This window comes from Rhododendron vialii, chromosome 9a, assembly GCF_030253575.1.
Source record: "Rhododendron vialii isolate Sample 1 chromosome 9a, ASM3025357v1".
NCBI lineage: Eukaryota > Viridiplantae > Streptophyta > Magnoliopsida > Ericales > Ericaceae > Rhododendron > Rhododendron vialii.
In genome coordinates, this window is record NC_080565.1 from 14,464,481 (window position 1) to 14,479,529 (window position 15,049).

A 15,049-nucleotide genomic window follows, 5' to 3' on the forward strand; every position below is an offset into this window, starting at 1 on the left:
TCAAAATTATTTTAAACAAATTGATCAACCTGGATCATTTGTGGATGTAGGTCCTACACTTATCCGGTGTACATTTGGTTTACCCAAAACAGTGTATTGGGCCGAAGAACAGAACCAGCCAACAGAGCAATATAATGCCGAAGAGAGGAGGGGGGAAAAAAACATGTTTACCATAATTGTATTGCCAGATTCAAACCACCAAAAACAAGAAAAAAAAGAGGGTACTTGGTACTGATGCCAAAGAGAAAAAGCTTTCATTCCAATGACCGGTCAAATGTCCACAGGGACAAAGTAAAGGCAAAAACATAAAGGAATCTATGCAACACAAATTCATAGAGGTTTAACAGCAGCAACAACCGCATGAAAATGAGGATGGCATATGACCCGTTGTGCGGATATACTCTGCTTGTTGCTCCGTCCTAGTGGCTTGCCGGTTTTTCTTGGCCTCGGCTGCTGCCCGCTTCTCTTCAGCCTTGTGCGTCGCAGCTGCTAGCTTGTTCATGAGTTTATCGTGTGCACGTCCCCTCATCCTTTCCACCTTTACCTGAAAACCACAAGCATTAGTTAGAAAGAATAGATAAACTTCAGGGGTCCGCAATCACAAGTTCAAACAGAGGTCTCACCATCTACATAAACTGGTTTTTTAAGGGACAATGCCTTGCAAACAATTTGTTTTGGTTCAAATTTCCTTGCAAACTAATGCAGAGTTCTACAGGTCCTTAGGCTTCAAACCAAATGCCTACAATTGATTCACAAATGTCGCTTGTAATTTAAAAAAAAAAAAATCAGAGTCGTATTATTATTATAAATGTCATATTTTTCGGAATTAGATCTTTTAACTTTTAAGCACATGAAACATAGGGTACAGAAACAAGTTTCACTGTCTACATAACTGTTACAGTGGCTGGCATTATTGGACTCATTATTTCTTTTTTATAAGTAAACGCCATATATTTAAGAGTGTAAAGATATGAACGGCAGGATTGGCATTATTGGACTCGTACTAAAGGCATTACTTGATTTGTGCTAAAAGGCATTACTCTTCCAAAAAAATTATAACCCAAACGGAAAGGCTGAACCATCTACAGACAGACATGGAACTGGCAGACTAGCAAATAGCAGCTAAAAACAATTTCAAAGCCTTTATTCAAACACATCAACAAATTTCAACCATTGGGACGGTAACCTTGCAGCCTCGCTATTCTAGTTTTTGGTATATGCATTCCGGACCAGGAGTGACTAGCTCCTCTGAGGCATACTCAGAGCCGACCCCGACGTTTGGGTTGCCCAAGCCCAACCGCAAAATTAGTTGCCCGCTTATTACTATAGTAGTCATAAAAATTTTAAAAAAAACAAATAAGTAAAAAAAGAGAGAGGTTATATTGTGATTTTAGTTTGAATTACATCAAAAAAATCAAAATTAAAATGAAAACCTGGTTAGTGCTTTATGATTAGCACGATCTGATTAAAAAAAAACATCTTAAGCAAATTCTTCAAATCACATTATAAGAAAATTGACCTATATTGACATGCAAAAATTGTCACTAACCTATATTAGTGACAAAAAGTTATGGGAATTGATTTTGGCACTCTAAATATTGATAACTACACTCCAATATTTGTCTTTTTATGTATATATATTTTGAACACTAGAAGACAAATATTAGAGTGTGATTATCAAAAAGTGGAGCGCCAAAATCAATTACCAAAATTATTGTCACAAAAATATTATTAAAAAAGTGTAGCTAAAGATATTTAGTGACAAATATTTGTTACTATAGTCTTAGGCTGACTTGTAGAAAAAAGTGGAAACAAAAAGAGAATTTCAAAAAAATTCCTTTCCTTGTTTGGTTCTTAAAAAAAAAAAAAGGGAAAATTTTCAAATCTCAAATCAACTTTCTTTCCAATTTTTCTTCCAAGTTACTCTAATTTATTTTTCAGTTATTTCTATTCTTTCCCAATGTTCCAAACAGAGCCTTAGTTTTTCCTTCTAAATTATTTAGTTTTTCTCTAGGTTCCAAACAGAGCCTTAGTTTCAATGAGAAGGTTAAAAAAAAAAACTTCATATGTTGGGCAAAAGAGTTGAACCCGCATTCCTCGAGACTTAAGTATGAGCTATTGTTGACAGAATCCTTCTTGCAAGAGCTTTCTCAAAAAGTGTACATGTGTGTGTATAACCCTTCCCGGTTTTTTTTGCTAATTTTTCGTAGGTACTCTTAAAATCATGTTCTGATCACATTGAGCGGCTCGGATCATTAAAATTTGATCGGGAACTATGATATGTTTTTTTAGATGTCTAATTAGTTGTTCCCGGAACCACCCCGTATATTTCTCTATATGAGTCCCCTTTTAATAAGGACCACCTCATTTTAATAAAATGCAGACCTCCCTTTCCTGATCGAATTTCGACGATCCAAGCTGCTCAATGTGTTCAGAACGTGATTTTAAAAGTACCCGCGAGGAATCAGCAAAAAAAAAGCCGGAAAGGGCTTCATCCGAGCAGTTTTTGTTTGTTTTTTATGGAACGGTTCAAATAAAAACTGCTCAAATCAAAGCCCTTTCCGGTCATTTTTTTGCCGATTTCTCGTGGGTACCCTTAAAATCACGTTCTGAGCACATTGAGTGGCTCGGATCATCGAAATTTGATCGGGAAAGGCAAAAAATGGGGCGATCCGCATATAAGGTTCTTACTTGAAGATTTATATATATATGTGTGTGTGTGTGTGTGTGTGTGTGTGTGTGTGTGTGATATACTCCATATATATCTCTTAAAATAAAAAACTGAGCATGTTGCTCGCAATAGTCGAACCGGTGTCCCAATGCTTTTTAGCAAATGTTGTTGACCCACGAACCCAAGGCATCATTCATGCAATATATATATATATATATATATATATATATATATATATATGTCTTGTTGCCCAAGCCCAAGGGCTTGCTGGGCTTACCCCTGGGCCGGTCCTGGGAATACTACCTCTCTTGCCCACCGGAAGGGATGTTGTGTTTAGCCGAATTAAAGCCCTAGTAAGACTCTTTGCTAAGAAAAAAAACTAAATCACATTGTGCACCCCTTGAACAAAAGTCAAAATAGCAGCACAGTCAAACCAAGTACAAAACTCATACTCAACCCATGTGCATTATTGCCATCGGTAGCGCGTTTGTAATGCAGGATGCAGCAAATAGATTGCACACAAAAGCAAGTTTCTGTGTGCTATCCGACAAGGTAAGTTCTTCCAACAATCAGTCCAAGAGGAACCCCACAACGTTTTCTGCTCCTAGGAGCACAATATTATTTGCGTAATTGCGTCACAATCATCACGATAGATCCTCCAAAGTAGCCCAAAATTTTTCTTGGAATTGATCATACATTTATGCATTTTCATCACTTTACAATAAAAACATATACCGTATTTAATTGGCACGGCATTTTGTTTGTAAATTGGCTATTTTATTGACTTTCACATATTAATAGTAAATGTTACCTTCCTAAATTCATTACATTGAAGGTAATATAGCTGCTAGAAGTCCTCTATGGTCTGGAATTCGATGCGAAATTCCCTCCCTATCCTCCGAGAAGGGCGTCAGTGAACTATTTACCCAGCCCAGTATCTGAGAAGTGTTTCTTTTTCTTACAAACGGTCTAGTCAAGGGAATTGTTAACTAAATAGGAGGTAGTGGGAAAGAAATTTGGGCCTTTATAAAATTTTAGAGAGAGTGAGAGAGTGGGTCCTTTTCCTTCTATATAGATATGGAGGCACCAAGGGTTTATAAAAGGGATAATGCAGGAAGAGAGAGGATCAATAGCGGCTATAGGGCAATTCCAGCAGAGATTGATCCATTATCTCAGAAAGTTCAATATCTTGGCTTCTTTTCTTTACCTACTGTGGGGTCCTGATGGTTTAGAGTTGGTCATGGCATCTAGGTAGGGGTCTAGGTGGCTGCCATGTGGTTCGAGCTGTACATCGTGTAGTGGTTTGTGTGTTGTCATGGTTGTATAAATATGTTACCCAAGAGGATGAGCTGTATCCAAGTGTGGTGGGTTGGAAAGCGAATGAGTGGCATGAGAAAAAGTGTTGTGACTTGTGAGTGTTGATACTCATATAGATGCACATAGAATTTTAGGCTTTGTGATTAAAACCTACTCGTAGTGGTGGTCAACCGGGCTATCTAAATGTATCTAATGCTTGGCTTCAAGGGTAATCTGAAGAGGGGTGTTTCCTCCAATTGCTGGACTAGTGGGCAATGGAGTCCCACATAGTAATAAGATACGTTTTTTAGACTACATAATCGGGAACCACAAGCTTTTCAGGAGAGCTCCATATATGCCCGGAATAGGACAAACATTTCACGCCTAACTCAAAGGTAGCAAGTTTATGCAGTGCAAATGAATAGAGAAAGCCCGATGTCAATGAAGAACAAAATCTTTGATGGCAAAAGTGATCCATACCTCAATTTTCCGCGTCTCGGCTTCTGTTTTTGCTTTCTGATGATTCTCCCATGCCTGTATCTTGATCTCCTCACGTTTAAACCTGATAAGAGAGTAAGAATAAGTCCATATCTCAGGCGACATTTTGAAAGTGTCGTTCACAGAGGACCCAAACCAAGACAATGAAAGAAATTTTATGGTCGAATGAATTCTTTATTCTGAAAACTGCCACATTTTGCTATACTAAGTTCAGGTAATTCCTCGCATATTATTCCATACAGAATACAGGTATGTCACCATTCCCACCGTTATGTCTTTGTTATCGATGGAAAATTAAATGCATCACACATAAAGCAGTACACACTTAGAACTTCTTCAAAAATAATTGCAGATATCTTGTAGCCTTGTAGGCATTAACATACTTCTATGCTTCTGGTCAACCTCCTTGCAGGAAGTATGATGGTTGCCTTCCTTCTAATAAAATATGCCCCAACTGAGGCGTGCACATGGCATTTATTTCCTCCTTTTGGAATTCATCAACTTTGAAAGTCAACTTCACACATTCAGACACAAGCATCAAAATCTTACACGTAGACAACATTCTATTTGCTTTATAATCAAAGGGTTGAAACAAGTTGAAACTCCTACACAACAAGAAGACCAGAGGGACTGCAGTGCAAAACAAGAAGAAAATATATGAAGTTCATGACAACAGAAACATGGCCCCAGGCTAGAAAGCATAAATAATTGAGTAAAAATAACCTTGCCGAATACTTGGCTTTCTCTGCCTCCTCCCAAGCTGCTGCACGGATTTCAATGACATTTTTTGCTGCTTGTTCAACTCCTACATTTTTAAGTGAGGTAGATGCAGCCTTTTCCTCCTCTTCTTTACTAGCCCAAGCAGCAATATTCAGTTTGCCCAGCTGAGTTCCAAGAGCCTTTATTTCTCTCCTTGTTTTCATCTGTAATTCTTTTTCAGCCAACTCGTTTTTGTTGAGATCCAAATGGTCATTTGGATTATCAGTGGGAGATGAAGCTGCTGTAGTTCTTTGAGGAGTTGGTGGCCTTGAAGAAGTTGGACTGCGTATTGGTGTTGTTGCCCTAACAGGAGTTCCGTTCCTGGAAGGTTCTTGGCTAGCAATGGGTGTCATTTCTGTACCCATGTCCCTCATTGAAACCGATCTAGCAGTTGATGGCGGAGAAACAAATGTTGTTGCACTATGGATAGATACAGAGGAATCATGACGGCTTAGATTAACTGCAAGAAGATCAGAATCAAAGATATTTTCAAAGTGCCACAGGGAAGGCTATAATATTTGAGGTTTACCAGATCAAAGATATTACGCAAAGTACGACGCTGCTTAGGTTGTGTAACAATCAACAATCGATGAATTACATCTAACAGTAAAACATTAGAGACTATTGACATTCAGAAGTACATTGGCATAGCCACTTTTAGAAATCTCTTCCAGCCACTTTTCTACACCTTAATCCGAGTCAGGGAAGTTCAGTGTGGATGGACTGCTTTTATGGCCCCACAACAACCATGGGACTGAGAAACACAACAGAAATTTTAACTGTTGACAGCTCTTTTAGGAATTCCTGCCAGGAGCGTTCATATCTTTTGCCAAACGCACCTAAGGTATGCTAGTAGCGTATCTAAACCAAAAGGTCAAAATTTTGGTGCAGGTGCTTGACAACCAAAAACATGTGGATATCTAACTAAAACTGCCTCTTTTGGTTTTTGGGTCTTCAAACAACCGGGACAACAATATTAGGTATGCAATTCCATACTATCCAAATGTGCTACAGATTGAGGTACGTGAATAGAAAATAACACGGCCAATTCATCCTTCATCAGCAGAATTTTCTTCTCACTCCAGATGAAAACAAGGAATTCTGAACTTCTAGTCAGTCTTAATTCATTCTGAAATCCAATGAAAAGTAAAATAACAGAGTCAACTAACGTCATATGCTTGCACCACAACACAGAAGACGATGAAGTAATAAGACTACTAAATTACATTATTGACGAAGAACCCATGGTTGATACTAGATTGCGGTGTTGGAAAATTGAAAACTATCTTCAGCAGATAATGTACCAAATGAAACAACACAAATATGGCAAACATGGCCTTACTTGCTGATTCTTCGACACAATTCTCAATCATGACCACTGCCTTCGCATAGGAATCTGGTAATGGATATGCATCAGCCTCCCAACTAACAAACTTGTCACCATTTTCCTTCTTGGCTTGGCTGTAGTCAATCCTTTTCATATCTGGCTCTTCAAATGGAACCAATGAATGATCTGGAACCTCTGCTACAAGCTTCATGGATGGTTGCCGGCTTCCAAAATTACTTGCTTTCCGCAAATGCCCCTGAGGGTGCCCACTCTTTGGCCGGTTAGATGTTGGACTTGCTATCCATTTTTGGGCATCATCCCATTTCGATGGCGCCGGTTTCGAGAAAGGCGCGAGGGGAACTCTTTGTGAGGCCCGGTCTGCCTTTTGAAACTCGAAGACTGATGGAGATGCACTCATATTATCATGCCCACTATCGTAATCTAGAAAACTATCATCTTGATACTTGTTTCTCGAGTTCACTGAAGAGTGATCCTTCAGTCTACGATCGTAACCCATCTGTGTGGGAAACGAGTCAGCTGTAGTGGATGCTGGGCAATCGGGCAGTACGCTTACAACATTCAAATCTTTGCAATTGTCAGAACAGCTACCACCTAATTAAGCCCACATACCAGAGCATAAGCTTTTTCCGTAATGCTTCCACAAACACTAATAAGCATCCAACAAATTTTACAGCAACAAGAAGAATGATTGTTTTAATAACGAGACTCCCATAGATTCAACAGAAAGTTACAATACTTCTTTAACCGTGGAACAATTCAAACTCTAGTCTTATGTCTACAAGACAATGTTGTCTTGCAAATGGCCAAATAAGTTTTGTGTTTGAGGTTTTACTTTGAATCAAAACAAACAGGGAAAATGACGGCCAAGAACGTGTTTTGATAATTAATACCTGCTAAGGACATTTTCAGCATTAACAAATGTTCTTAGCTTGTCCTTGACGGATATTAATTATCAAAACACGTCCTGAGCCGTCATTTTCCCAAACAAACAGGGTACCCTCCCTCTTATTGGTCAACAAGAACACCGAGTAAAGAAAATGAAATTCCAACAACAACAACAACATAACATAACCCATCTAGTCCCCAATCATTGAGGGTATGGGTGGGGGATGATTGGAGACAGACCTAACCTTTGGCAATATATGCACAAAGTGGCTGTTCTCAAAATACCACTAAAACAGTGGCCCCCCTAAACCTCCAAGAACCGAGGAGCTACAAGGGCGTTTTGTTATAAAATCATGCCCTTAAATCAAAGTCAAATGGCATCAGAGAGGGCAGGCCTAGAGACCCAAATCAATTTATGTGCACATTACCATGCTTCCTTCATTGATAGTCCAGAACATTGGTATGCACAAAAGAAAATGAAATTCCATTGATCCTAAATTGGGTTTTCAAAAACCATCTTTGCTAACTCAAGCAAGTACAGTATTTTCTTTCCACAAAACCATATCATATGAAACTCAAACATCCAATTGCTTTCCATTTTGCAATTAAAAAAAAAATTGTAGATAACGAAGCTGAACTGAAAATATGCATCCCCACTACATGTATCTCGAACACAATTACTAGTTTCTTAGCAACCAAAAAGAATATAGCAGACCCATTACGCCCAAAACTGAGAAAAATATAATCTCCACGAATATAAACTAACAAAAAAAGGATCAATACAAAAGTGAAGTACTTGTTCAAAAAAAAAGGGATCAATACTCCATGGTTAGCTAAATAACCACCAAGGGTTGTCGCCTAGTGGTAAATGGCTTACTCCCAAGTGGTTTTGGGTCATTGGGTGGTCAAGAAGTCTAAGGTTCTGAGTCGTGCGGATCACAATCACTCGAACCTTGCACTTCTGGGATCACGGCTATGATCCACTAGCCATTGTGGGGAGGTTAGGATCACTAACCCTTGGTGGCACGGTAGAAACTTAAGGTTGATGGGCCTGCGCCTTACGGTCACGCCCAGGGAGGGCCGGTTGCCCCTCCTTTGCCCGTTTATGATGTAAATAAGAAAAAGGAGTAAATATGCTTGCATAACACGAATGTATGAAACTAAAAAGATAGTATACCAGAGTCATTGATCTCGGAAGTTTGAGATCTCAAGGAATAGGTGTGCTCCAGTTCTTCTTCTTCTTCCTTCTTATTCTCCACTCCCAGAAGCATATTCCTCAACTTTCCAGGAGATAATCCTCCACTTCCACCCTGAATAAAACAAGCAGATAAATTATACAAAATCACATTCACTTCGCCGGAAGCGAAAGCGATTGCTGCGGATTTTCTCAGACTCGAGATTTGACAGATCAAAAGGTGGATATCACAAGCAAAATTAGTAAATCCAAACAGTGGGAAATCGGAAAACGAAATGCCGTGAAAACGAAATGTCATTTAGCGCATTGGGGCGAGAGAAATTTAGAAAACGAAAACCCAAGTTAGAAGGAAGGAAAGGAAATTGGAGCGGGGAAAATGGGAGAGAGATGGTTTGGTTGAGTGTAAATTAGTAGGAGTAAAGTGCCGTTCCGGAACGTGAAATAAGAACCTATGTTTTAAGAAGAAATTTCAAGCTCAAAAATGATAATTTTATTGAAATTTAAAAATATGCAATATGAAAAGATCTCGTTAAGATTTTTAATAAAGTGCAAAAAAAATTAAAAAATTATTTTTTATTTATATTATTTTTTAATTTAAAAATATATAGGAGTAATAAGTATTTATTTTTTAAAAAAATATTTTGGAACGGGCTCTAATTAGGTACCTACCACTATATGATGGCTCCTCTTTTCGATCCTCTCGTAATCCATCATCACCCTAGGTTAGCAGGTTTCGTTCATCACAAGCAATTTCAGGGGGTGTTTCAACTCTAAGACAGGAAGGTTTTGAAAAAAAGAAGGAAATTTCAAGCCTAAAAATTATATGTTTATGTAAATAATTTTTTTACCAATATGAATCTTGTTTGATAGATTTCATTGAGATCTTTTGTACGGTGCAAGAAAAATCAAAAAATTATTTTTCATTTTTATTATATTAGAGTTTGAAAATTGAAGAAAAAGAACTTTTTAAAAAGAAAGGTTAGTTGGAACGGGACCTCAGTCGCAATAATGCATTGCTTTCTGCGGCTGCCGTAGGCCCGTAGCTGTAGAGGTAGATGTATATACATACACTCCTCTCTCCCTTTCACTCTATTCTTGCTCGGTCCAGTTTAATTACTTTTTTTTTTTTTTAAATCCGATCAAAGCAGTTTATTCACATCAAGATTAGAGAATCCACAATTAATTATTTTCTCATGCTGTGATCCCAAAATCAAGGAATCAAGATTGGTCGATTCTTGGTTGGTCATAGTCGGAAAATATAATGTACAATCCAAAATTCAAAATCTAATGGCTTTTAAGCACTCCATAAACCAACAATCGTTGATAATCCTGCGCAATCTCACATTCTGGAAGAAAGGACTACATCAAAAGCTGTAAAGTGTTAGTATTTCTCTAGTCTAAGCTGGTCAAACTGGTAAAGTGAGGAGAGTTTTGACGATTGGAATCAAGAAGTCTTTGCGTGTCAGCCGAGTACCACACACGTGGTATGCCGTCGACAATTTGAACTGTTGAAACGTGTTTTTGGAGGAATCACAATTTTGCGGCAACTCTCTTTACGGTGGTAATTGTCTGTGACCCGCTGTAATAGTGGGAGAGCCAGGGAGACCCGTTTTTAATCCATTTGTTCGAAGTTTGAAAGTGGTTGGATAATGATTAGTTTTAAATTTAAATCAAAAGAAGACACCCAAATCCAACTGTTAGCAATAGCCAACGCAAATGTTGATGTAACTGCAATGTTCTAAAACTCGGTACTTAGTACTCGCTCGGCCGGCCACCTTGTACCTTGTATGCCGAGTACTCGGCAATTACTCAGTGATTACTCGGCGAGTAGAAATTACTTGAAATTTTTTTTTATATGTTCTCCAAATGATATTCATAATGCATAATGAGAAGTTCAATGTTCATAGTTCAAACCAAATGAAACTAAGTACAAAATTATTAGTCCATTGCAAAGTTTTACTAGTCCACTGCAAAGCTTAACGTTCAAACCAAATGAAACCAGATACGAAATTAATAGTCAATTACAAAGTTCAACGTTCAAACCAAATAAAACGAAGTACGAAATTAGTAGTCAATTATTCCTCGAAGAAGAAGAGGAACAGCAGTAGTAGCTTGATTGGTGTGTTCACTCGATTAGGGTAAGTATAAAACTATACTGAAATTACACTAACGACCCTTCAAATTTAACATATTATGTATTTTATCCCATTTTTCAGTTTTTTTTCGATTTTCTCCCCACTTCCGAGTAATCTCGTTTTACCGAGTAATCGGTACTCGCCGGGTACTCGCCGAGTAATGCCGAGTAATCGGCTGGCCGAGTAATTCCACCGAGTAGCCCTAACTCTACTCGGCTAGGCATCGAGTACTCACCGAGTATTTTCGAGTTTTAGAACACTGTGTAACTGGTCCTTATTTGGTGTCTAAAAATCTCGAGAAATTTTTCAGTGCGGAGCGTGGTGCCCGCTCGGTGCATCCGGGTCATCCATTTTGATTTTAAACTAAATCTCTATTTTTCGTTTGACCACGCTGATGGGAACCGATGGGGCGGGTAGCGTACACAAACACATGTGATGTGAGCCATGTTCGCTTGAGCTTAACTTAAATATGGAAGTTTTGTCTTTATTTGAATTTTTTCGGATTTGTTATTTTTGCGTTAAACTTTTGTGGGTTATTGATTCGTCTCGACGAGAGGAATCGGAAAAGTAATTTTTTTTTACTTTTATCCAAATATTTTGAGAAATAACCATTTTTAGCAATAAAATGACATTTTTTTTATTAAAAAGTGGTTATTTCTCAAAATACTTGGGTAAAAGTAAAAAAAATTTACTTTTCTGATTTGTCTTGTCGAGACGAATAATAACCTATGAAAGTTTGGTGCAAAACTAACAAATGCAAAAAAAATTCAAATAAGAACAAACTTTCAGATTTAAATTAAGTTTAAATTAAGTTCAATAGAACGGGGCCTCATGAGTTGTGGCGGACCTAGAAACGAAGCATAGTGGGGCACATCAACCTTAAAGAAAATTCATTTTCAATTAAATTATATCAAATGAAACTTAACTATTCATCGCATTTATCAGATATACGCGCGAGTGTGTGTGTGTATATATATATATTTATTTATTTATTTATTTATCAAAATTTCTACGCATAAGAACAAAAAGTTAAATTGTCAAATATCTTATTCAAATACTGTAATTAGGTCCTGGTAAGAAATAATATTGTAATTAGACAAAAAGTCTTATTATCAGCGCACCTAGACAAACAATTAACTCAAGTACCCATTTTGCACAAATTAGTCTAACAAAACACTTCCAGAAGTCCCAACTTTTTCAAGCATTAAAGACCTGTTTACACCCGTTTTTGGCATTCAATCCTAGACGAGCATTGGAAGGCCATTTAATTAGAATTTGATTAAATTGGGCCATCAAATGAAGATTTGTTGGAACAAAATTAATGGGCCGAACCCATGTTGACTGGGCTCGGTTAATTCTAACCCGGTCTGATCATAAATTAAAATTATGGGCCATGGATCGTAGGGCCCAATTAATTTTTGGTAAAATTGGGATTCGGGCTATGGGAATTGTAGGCCTTAATTGTAAATGCTCAAGATTAAATGTAATTGTTTAGACATTCTAGAACCATCCCATGAAAGTGGAAGTAAAGCTTATCGGGGAGTAGTTGCCACATGGCCATTAGACCAAGTCAAAATAGCCCATTACTCTTTTGAAACCCATGGAAAAAGGAAGTGGAAGAGCAACACGTGGCCCATTATTCTTGTTAACTGCCCACGACCGAAAAAGGTTGAGAAGTCATTTGACTTCATTGGATTTTTTTGACACGTGGCAGCCCATAGAGAAAATGTTGGCCGATGATCTCAAGGTTATGCAGTAAAAGGAAAATGGGCAGTCTTTTTGCCCACATGCAAAAACTATGGAGCACCTTGCCTATAAATACTAGAAGACAAGAAGAAAAAAGGGTTCACACACCAATCAAGCTCAATGCTTAAAACCAAAGCCTTCCTAGCGAAGCAATTATCTCATTTCTCCTTCATTTCTATCTCTCTTGTACCCCAATTTTGTTATTACGACATAACAAAGTTATTCATATTTCTCTTGTATCCCTAACTTTATTATTACGATATAATAAAGTTATTCTACATTGTTATTTCTTTTCCTATACGGTTAGGAAATTATTAAGTTCTCGCTCGTAGAGGCAAAATCAAGGACCTTCACTGCAATTCAGCCCTTAGTTGCAGCATTATCGTCCTCATGGTTAAGAAGTCAGAAAAGGGGCACTCAGTCCTTTACGTTGGACGCGACAAGTCCTAGCACACCCGCTCAGTCCTTTGAGCAACTTCGGAGCCAAAACAGTTTTTGGCACGCCCGGTGGGACCTTAATCGTCTAAGGGTTTTATTATGGCAAGGAAGCAACATCAGCAACAATCAGATCCACCCATTCCGGATCTACCACAGAGTCCTGAGGGAGTGGCAGTCGACGTGCCATTACTCGAGGAATCTAGTCCTCTAATCAGTGCTCAAGATCTTAGCGACGCTACTGACAGCGTCAAAAATTATATGTTTTTGGCAGGACGTGAGATCTCCCGCGATGTGACACATTCAATTTCACAATCGTTCTCTCAGTCCTTGGAACCTCTGACCATAACAGTCAATAAAATGGTTGCTACGCTTACAAAGAGGCTACCGCTCGCTCCTCAGCAGCAGGGCTTTCCACAGTTTGGTGTTTATGGCAACGGTCAAGACCAAGCTGGCTTATTGGGGATACCTCCCCCTCCTCAAACATTCTATCACGCTACATCATCCAGCAGCCCTACACTCGGGGGGTAAAAGGAGAAGGGAGTCGTAATTGGAGGAGCCCAGTCGCCTCCAGTAAATGACGATCAAAGGTTTGTTTTGGTTGAAGATCAGAACAAACCTGGCAAGACGGACCAAAGGCCTTTGCAAGGAGGCCAAGGCTCTGGAAAGGACAAAGGAGTTACTCATACTCCTCAAAGCTCTGATACTCGGGGGGCAAGTCCAGCCTAGAACCAACAAGCACAAGAGGCACACCCGCAGCCGCCTCTTATGCCAGACCTTACTATGGGAAGAGATCAAGTCCTGAACTTGCTCCAGGAGCAGTTAGGACCTGGTTTTCAGACCTTTAGGGAGGCCTATATATAGGAAACCTCATACCGAGGAGGTGGATAATACACCTTTCCCAAAGGGCTATAAGGTTCCAGAATTCCAGACCTACAATGGTGAAAGCGCGCAGTCAATAGTGGAACACATTGCTAGGTTTCAAGTTCAATGCGGAGAGGCTAGAACCATTGATGCTCTAAAGTTGAGGCTCTTTCCCAATTCTCTTATGGGGACAGCCTTTACTTGGTACAATAACTTGCCGCCTAACTCCGTGCAGACCTGGGCACAGTTGGAGGAGATGTTCCACCAGCAGTTATACAGGGTAGAACCAGAAGTGACGCTGGCAGACCTGTCATGCTATCGTCAAACCCATCTAGAATCCGTAGAGTCCTACCTCTTACGTTTTAAGACTGCTTGATTCAAGTGCAAGATAGTCCTTCCAGAGGCCGAACACATGCGTATAGCATTAAACGACATGGGTTTTGAAATGAAGAAGAAGTTCTATAGGACAAAATTCAGAGACTTGTTTGAATTATCCTCTAAGGCTTCTCATTATGAAAAGTTCTTGGCAGAAGAGCAGGACAAGAAGACAACATCCAAGGGAACGTATTACCGTGACCCTAATTACAAGGTTGCTGCAGTGGAAGCAGAGGCAGACCCGGACGTGGCAATGGCTAAAATCATCAACAAAAAGTCATACGTTTGCAAGGCCTTTGTCAAGATGGAGCCCACAAAACAACCAGTCCAAAACACCTTTAATAGGCCAACCAGGGCATATACTTTTGACGTTGGTAGAGCTGAAGCTATCTTTGATCAACTCCTGGCCGACAAGCTGCTCAAACTACCCTTTGGTCACAAGATTCCAACTCTGGAAGAACTGAAGGGCAAAGAGTATTGTAAGTACCACAACTCTTGGAGTCATACAACTAATAACTGCATAGTATTAGAAATGATATCCAGGACAAAATTGACCAGGGGGAGTTCAAATTTCCTGAGAAGAAGAAACAGCTCATGGGGGTCGACGGCAATCTTTTCCCCTCAGGACTGAGTACAAATATGGTCTCTGTCGACATGAGAGGCATGCCTAGGAATGTTCCTAGGCAGAAGATAAGTTTGGGAGCTCTTTCCAGGGCAGCTTACAAGTCCAACCCAGGCAGGTACTGGGATCCTTGTTATGATGAGAGAGATTTCAGCACTGAAAGGGTCAAAAGGTTTGAAAAGCAGAATTCATGGTGGTCCAGACCTACAGGGGTGAAGAA

The 15,049-nt window shown here is 39.1% G+C and overlaps 1 protein-coding gene and 1 non-coding gene across 4 annotated transcripts; both read right to left on the reverse strand.

Moving 5' to 3' along the window:
• Positions 1-232: 232 nt before the first annotated feature.
• On the reverse strand, positions 233-9,716 carry LOC131300754 (uncharacterized). Of its 3 annotated transcripts, XM_058326734.1 has the most exons (7): positions 9,649-9,716; positions 9,322-9,404; positions 8,635-8,767; positions 6,567-7,163; positions 5,189-5,684; positions 4,448-4,529; positions 233-544 (listed from the first exon to the last, which is right to left on the reverse strand). In XM_058326734.1, the coding sequence occupies exons 2-7, from the start codon at positions 9,364-9,366 to the stop codon at positions 341-343; spliced, it is 1,557 nt and encodes a 518-aa protein (XP_058182717.1). In that variant the 5' UTR covers positions 9,367-9,404; positions 9,649-9,716; the 3' UTR covers positions 233-340. The 3 variants fall into 3 exon arrangements, with proteins under 3 accessions (XP_058182717.1, XP_058182716.1, XP_058182718.1); XM_058326733.1 differs by lacking the exons at positions 9,322-9,404; positions 9,649-9,716 and having other exon boundaries at positions 8,635-9,060; XM_058326735.1 differs by lacking the exons at positions 9,322-9,404; positions 9,649-9,716 and having other exon boundaries at positions 6,567-7,068; positions 8,635-8,777.
• LOC131302139 (small nucleolar RNA snoR100) lies at positions 7,794-7,901 on the reverse strand. The gene has a single exon (XR_009191614.1). It is a non-coding gene; the product is annotated as a small nucleolar RNA snoR100 (small nucleolar RNA).
• Positions 9,717-15,049: the final 5,333 nt, after the last annotated feature.

Coding starts and splice junctions, on each gene's coding strand:
- LOC131300754 (XM_058326733.1), bottom strand. CDS start 8,950: ATGACATTTCGTTTTCACGGCATTTCGTTTTCCGATTTCCCACTGTTT. Junction 7,164..8,634: donor TTCCGAGATCAATGACTCTG/GTATACTATCTT, acceptor GGGCTTAATTAG/GTGGTAGCTGTTCTGACAAT. Junction 5,685..6,566: donor TTGTGTCGAAGAATCAGCAA/GTAAGGCCATGT, acceptor ATCTTCTTGCAG/TTAATCTAAGCCGTCATGAT.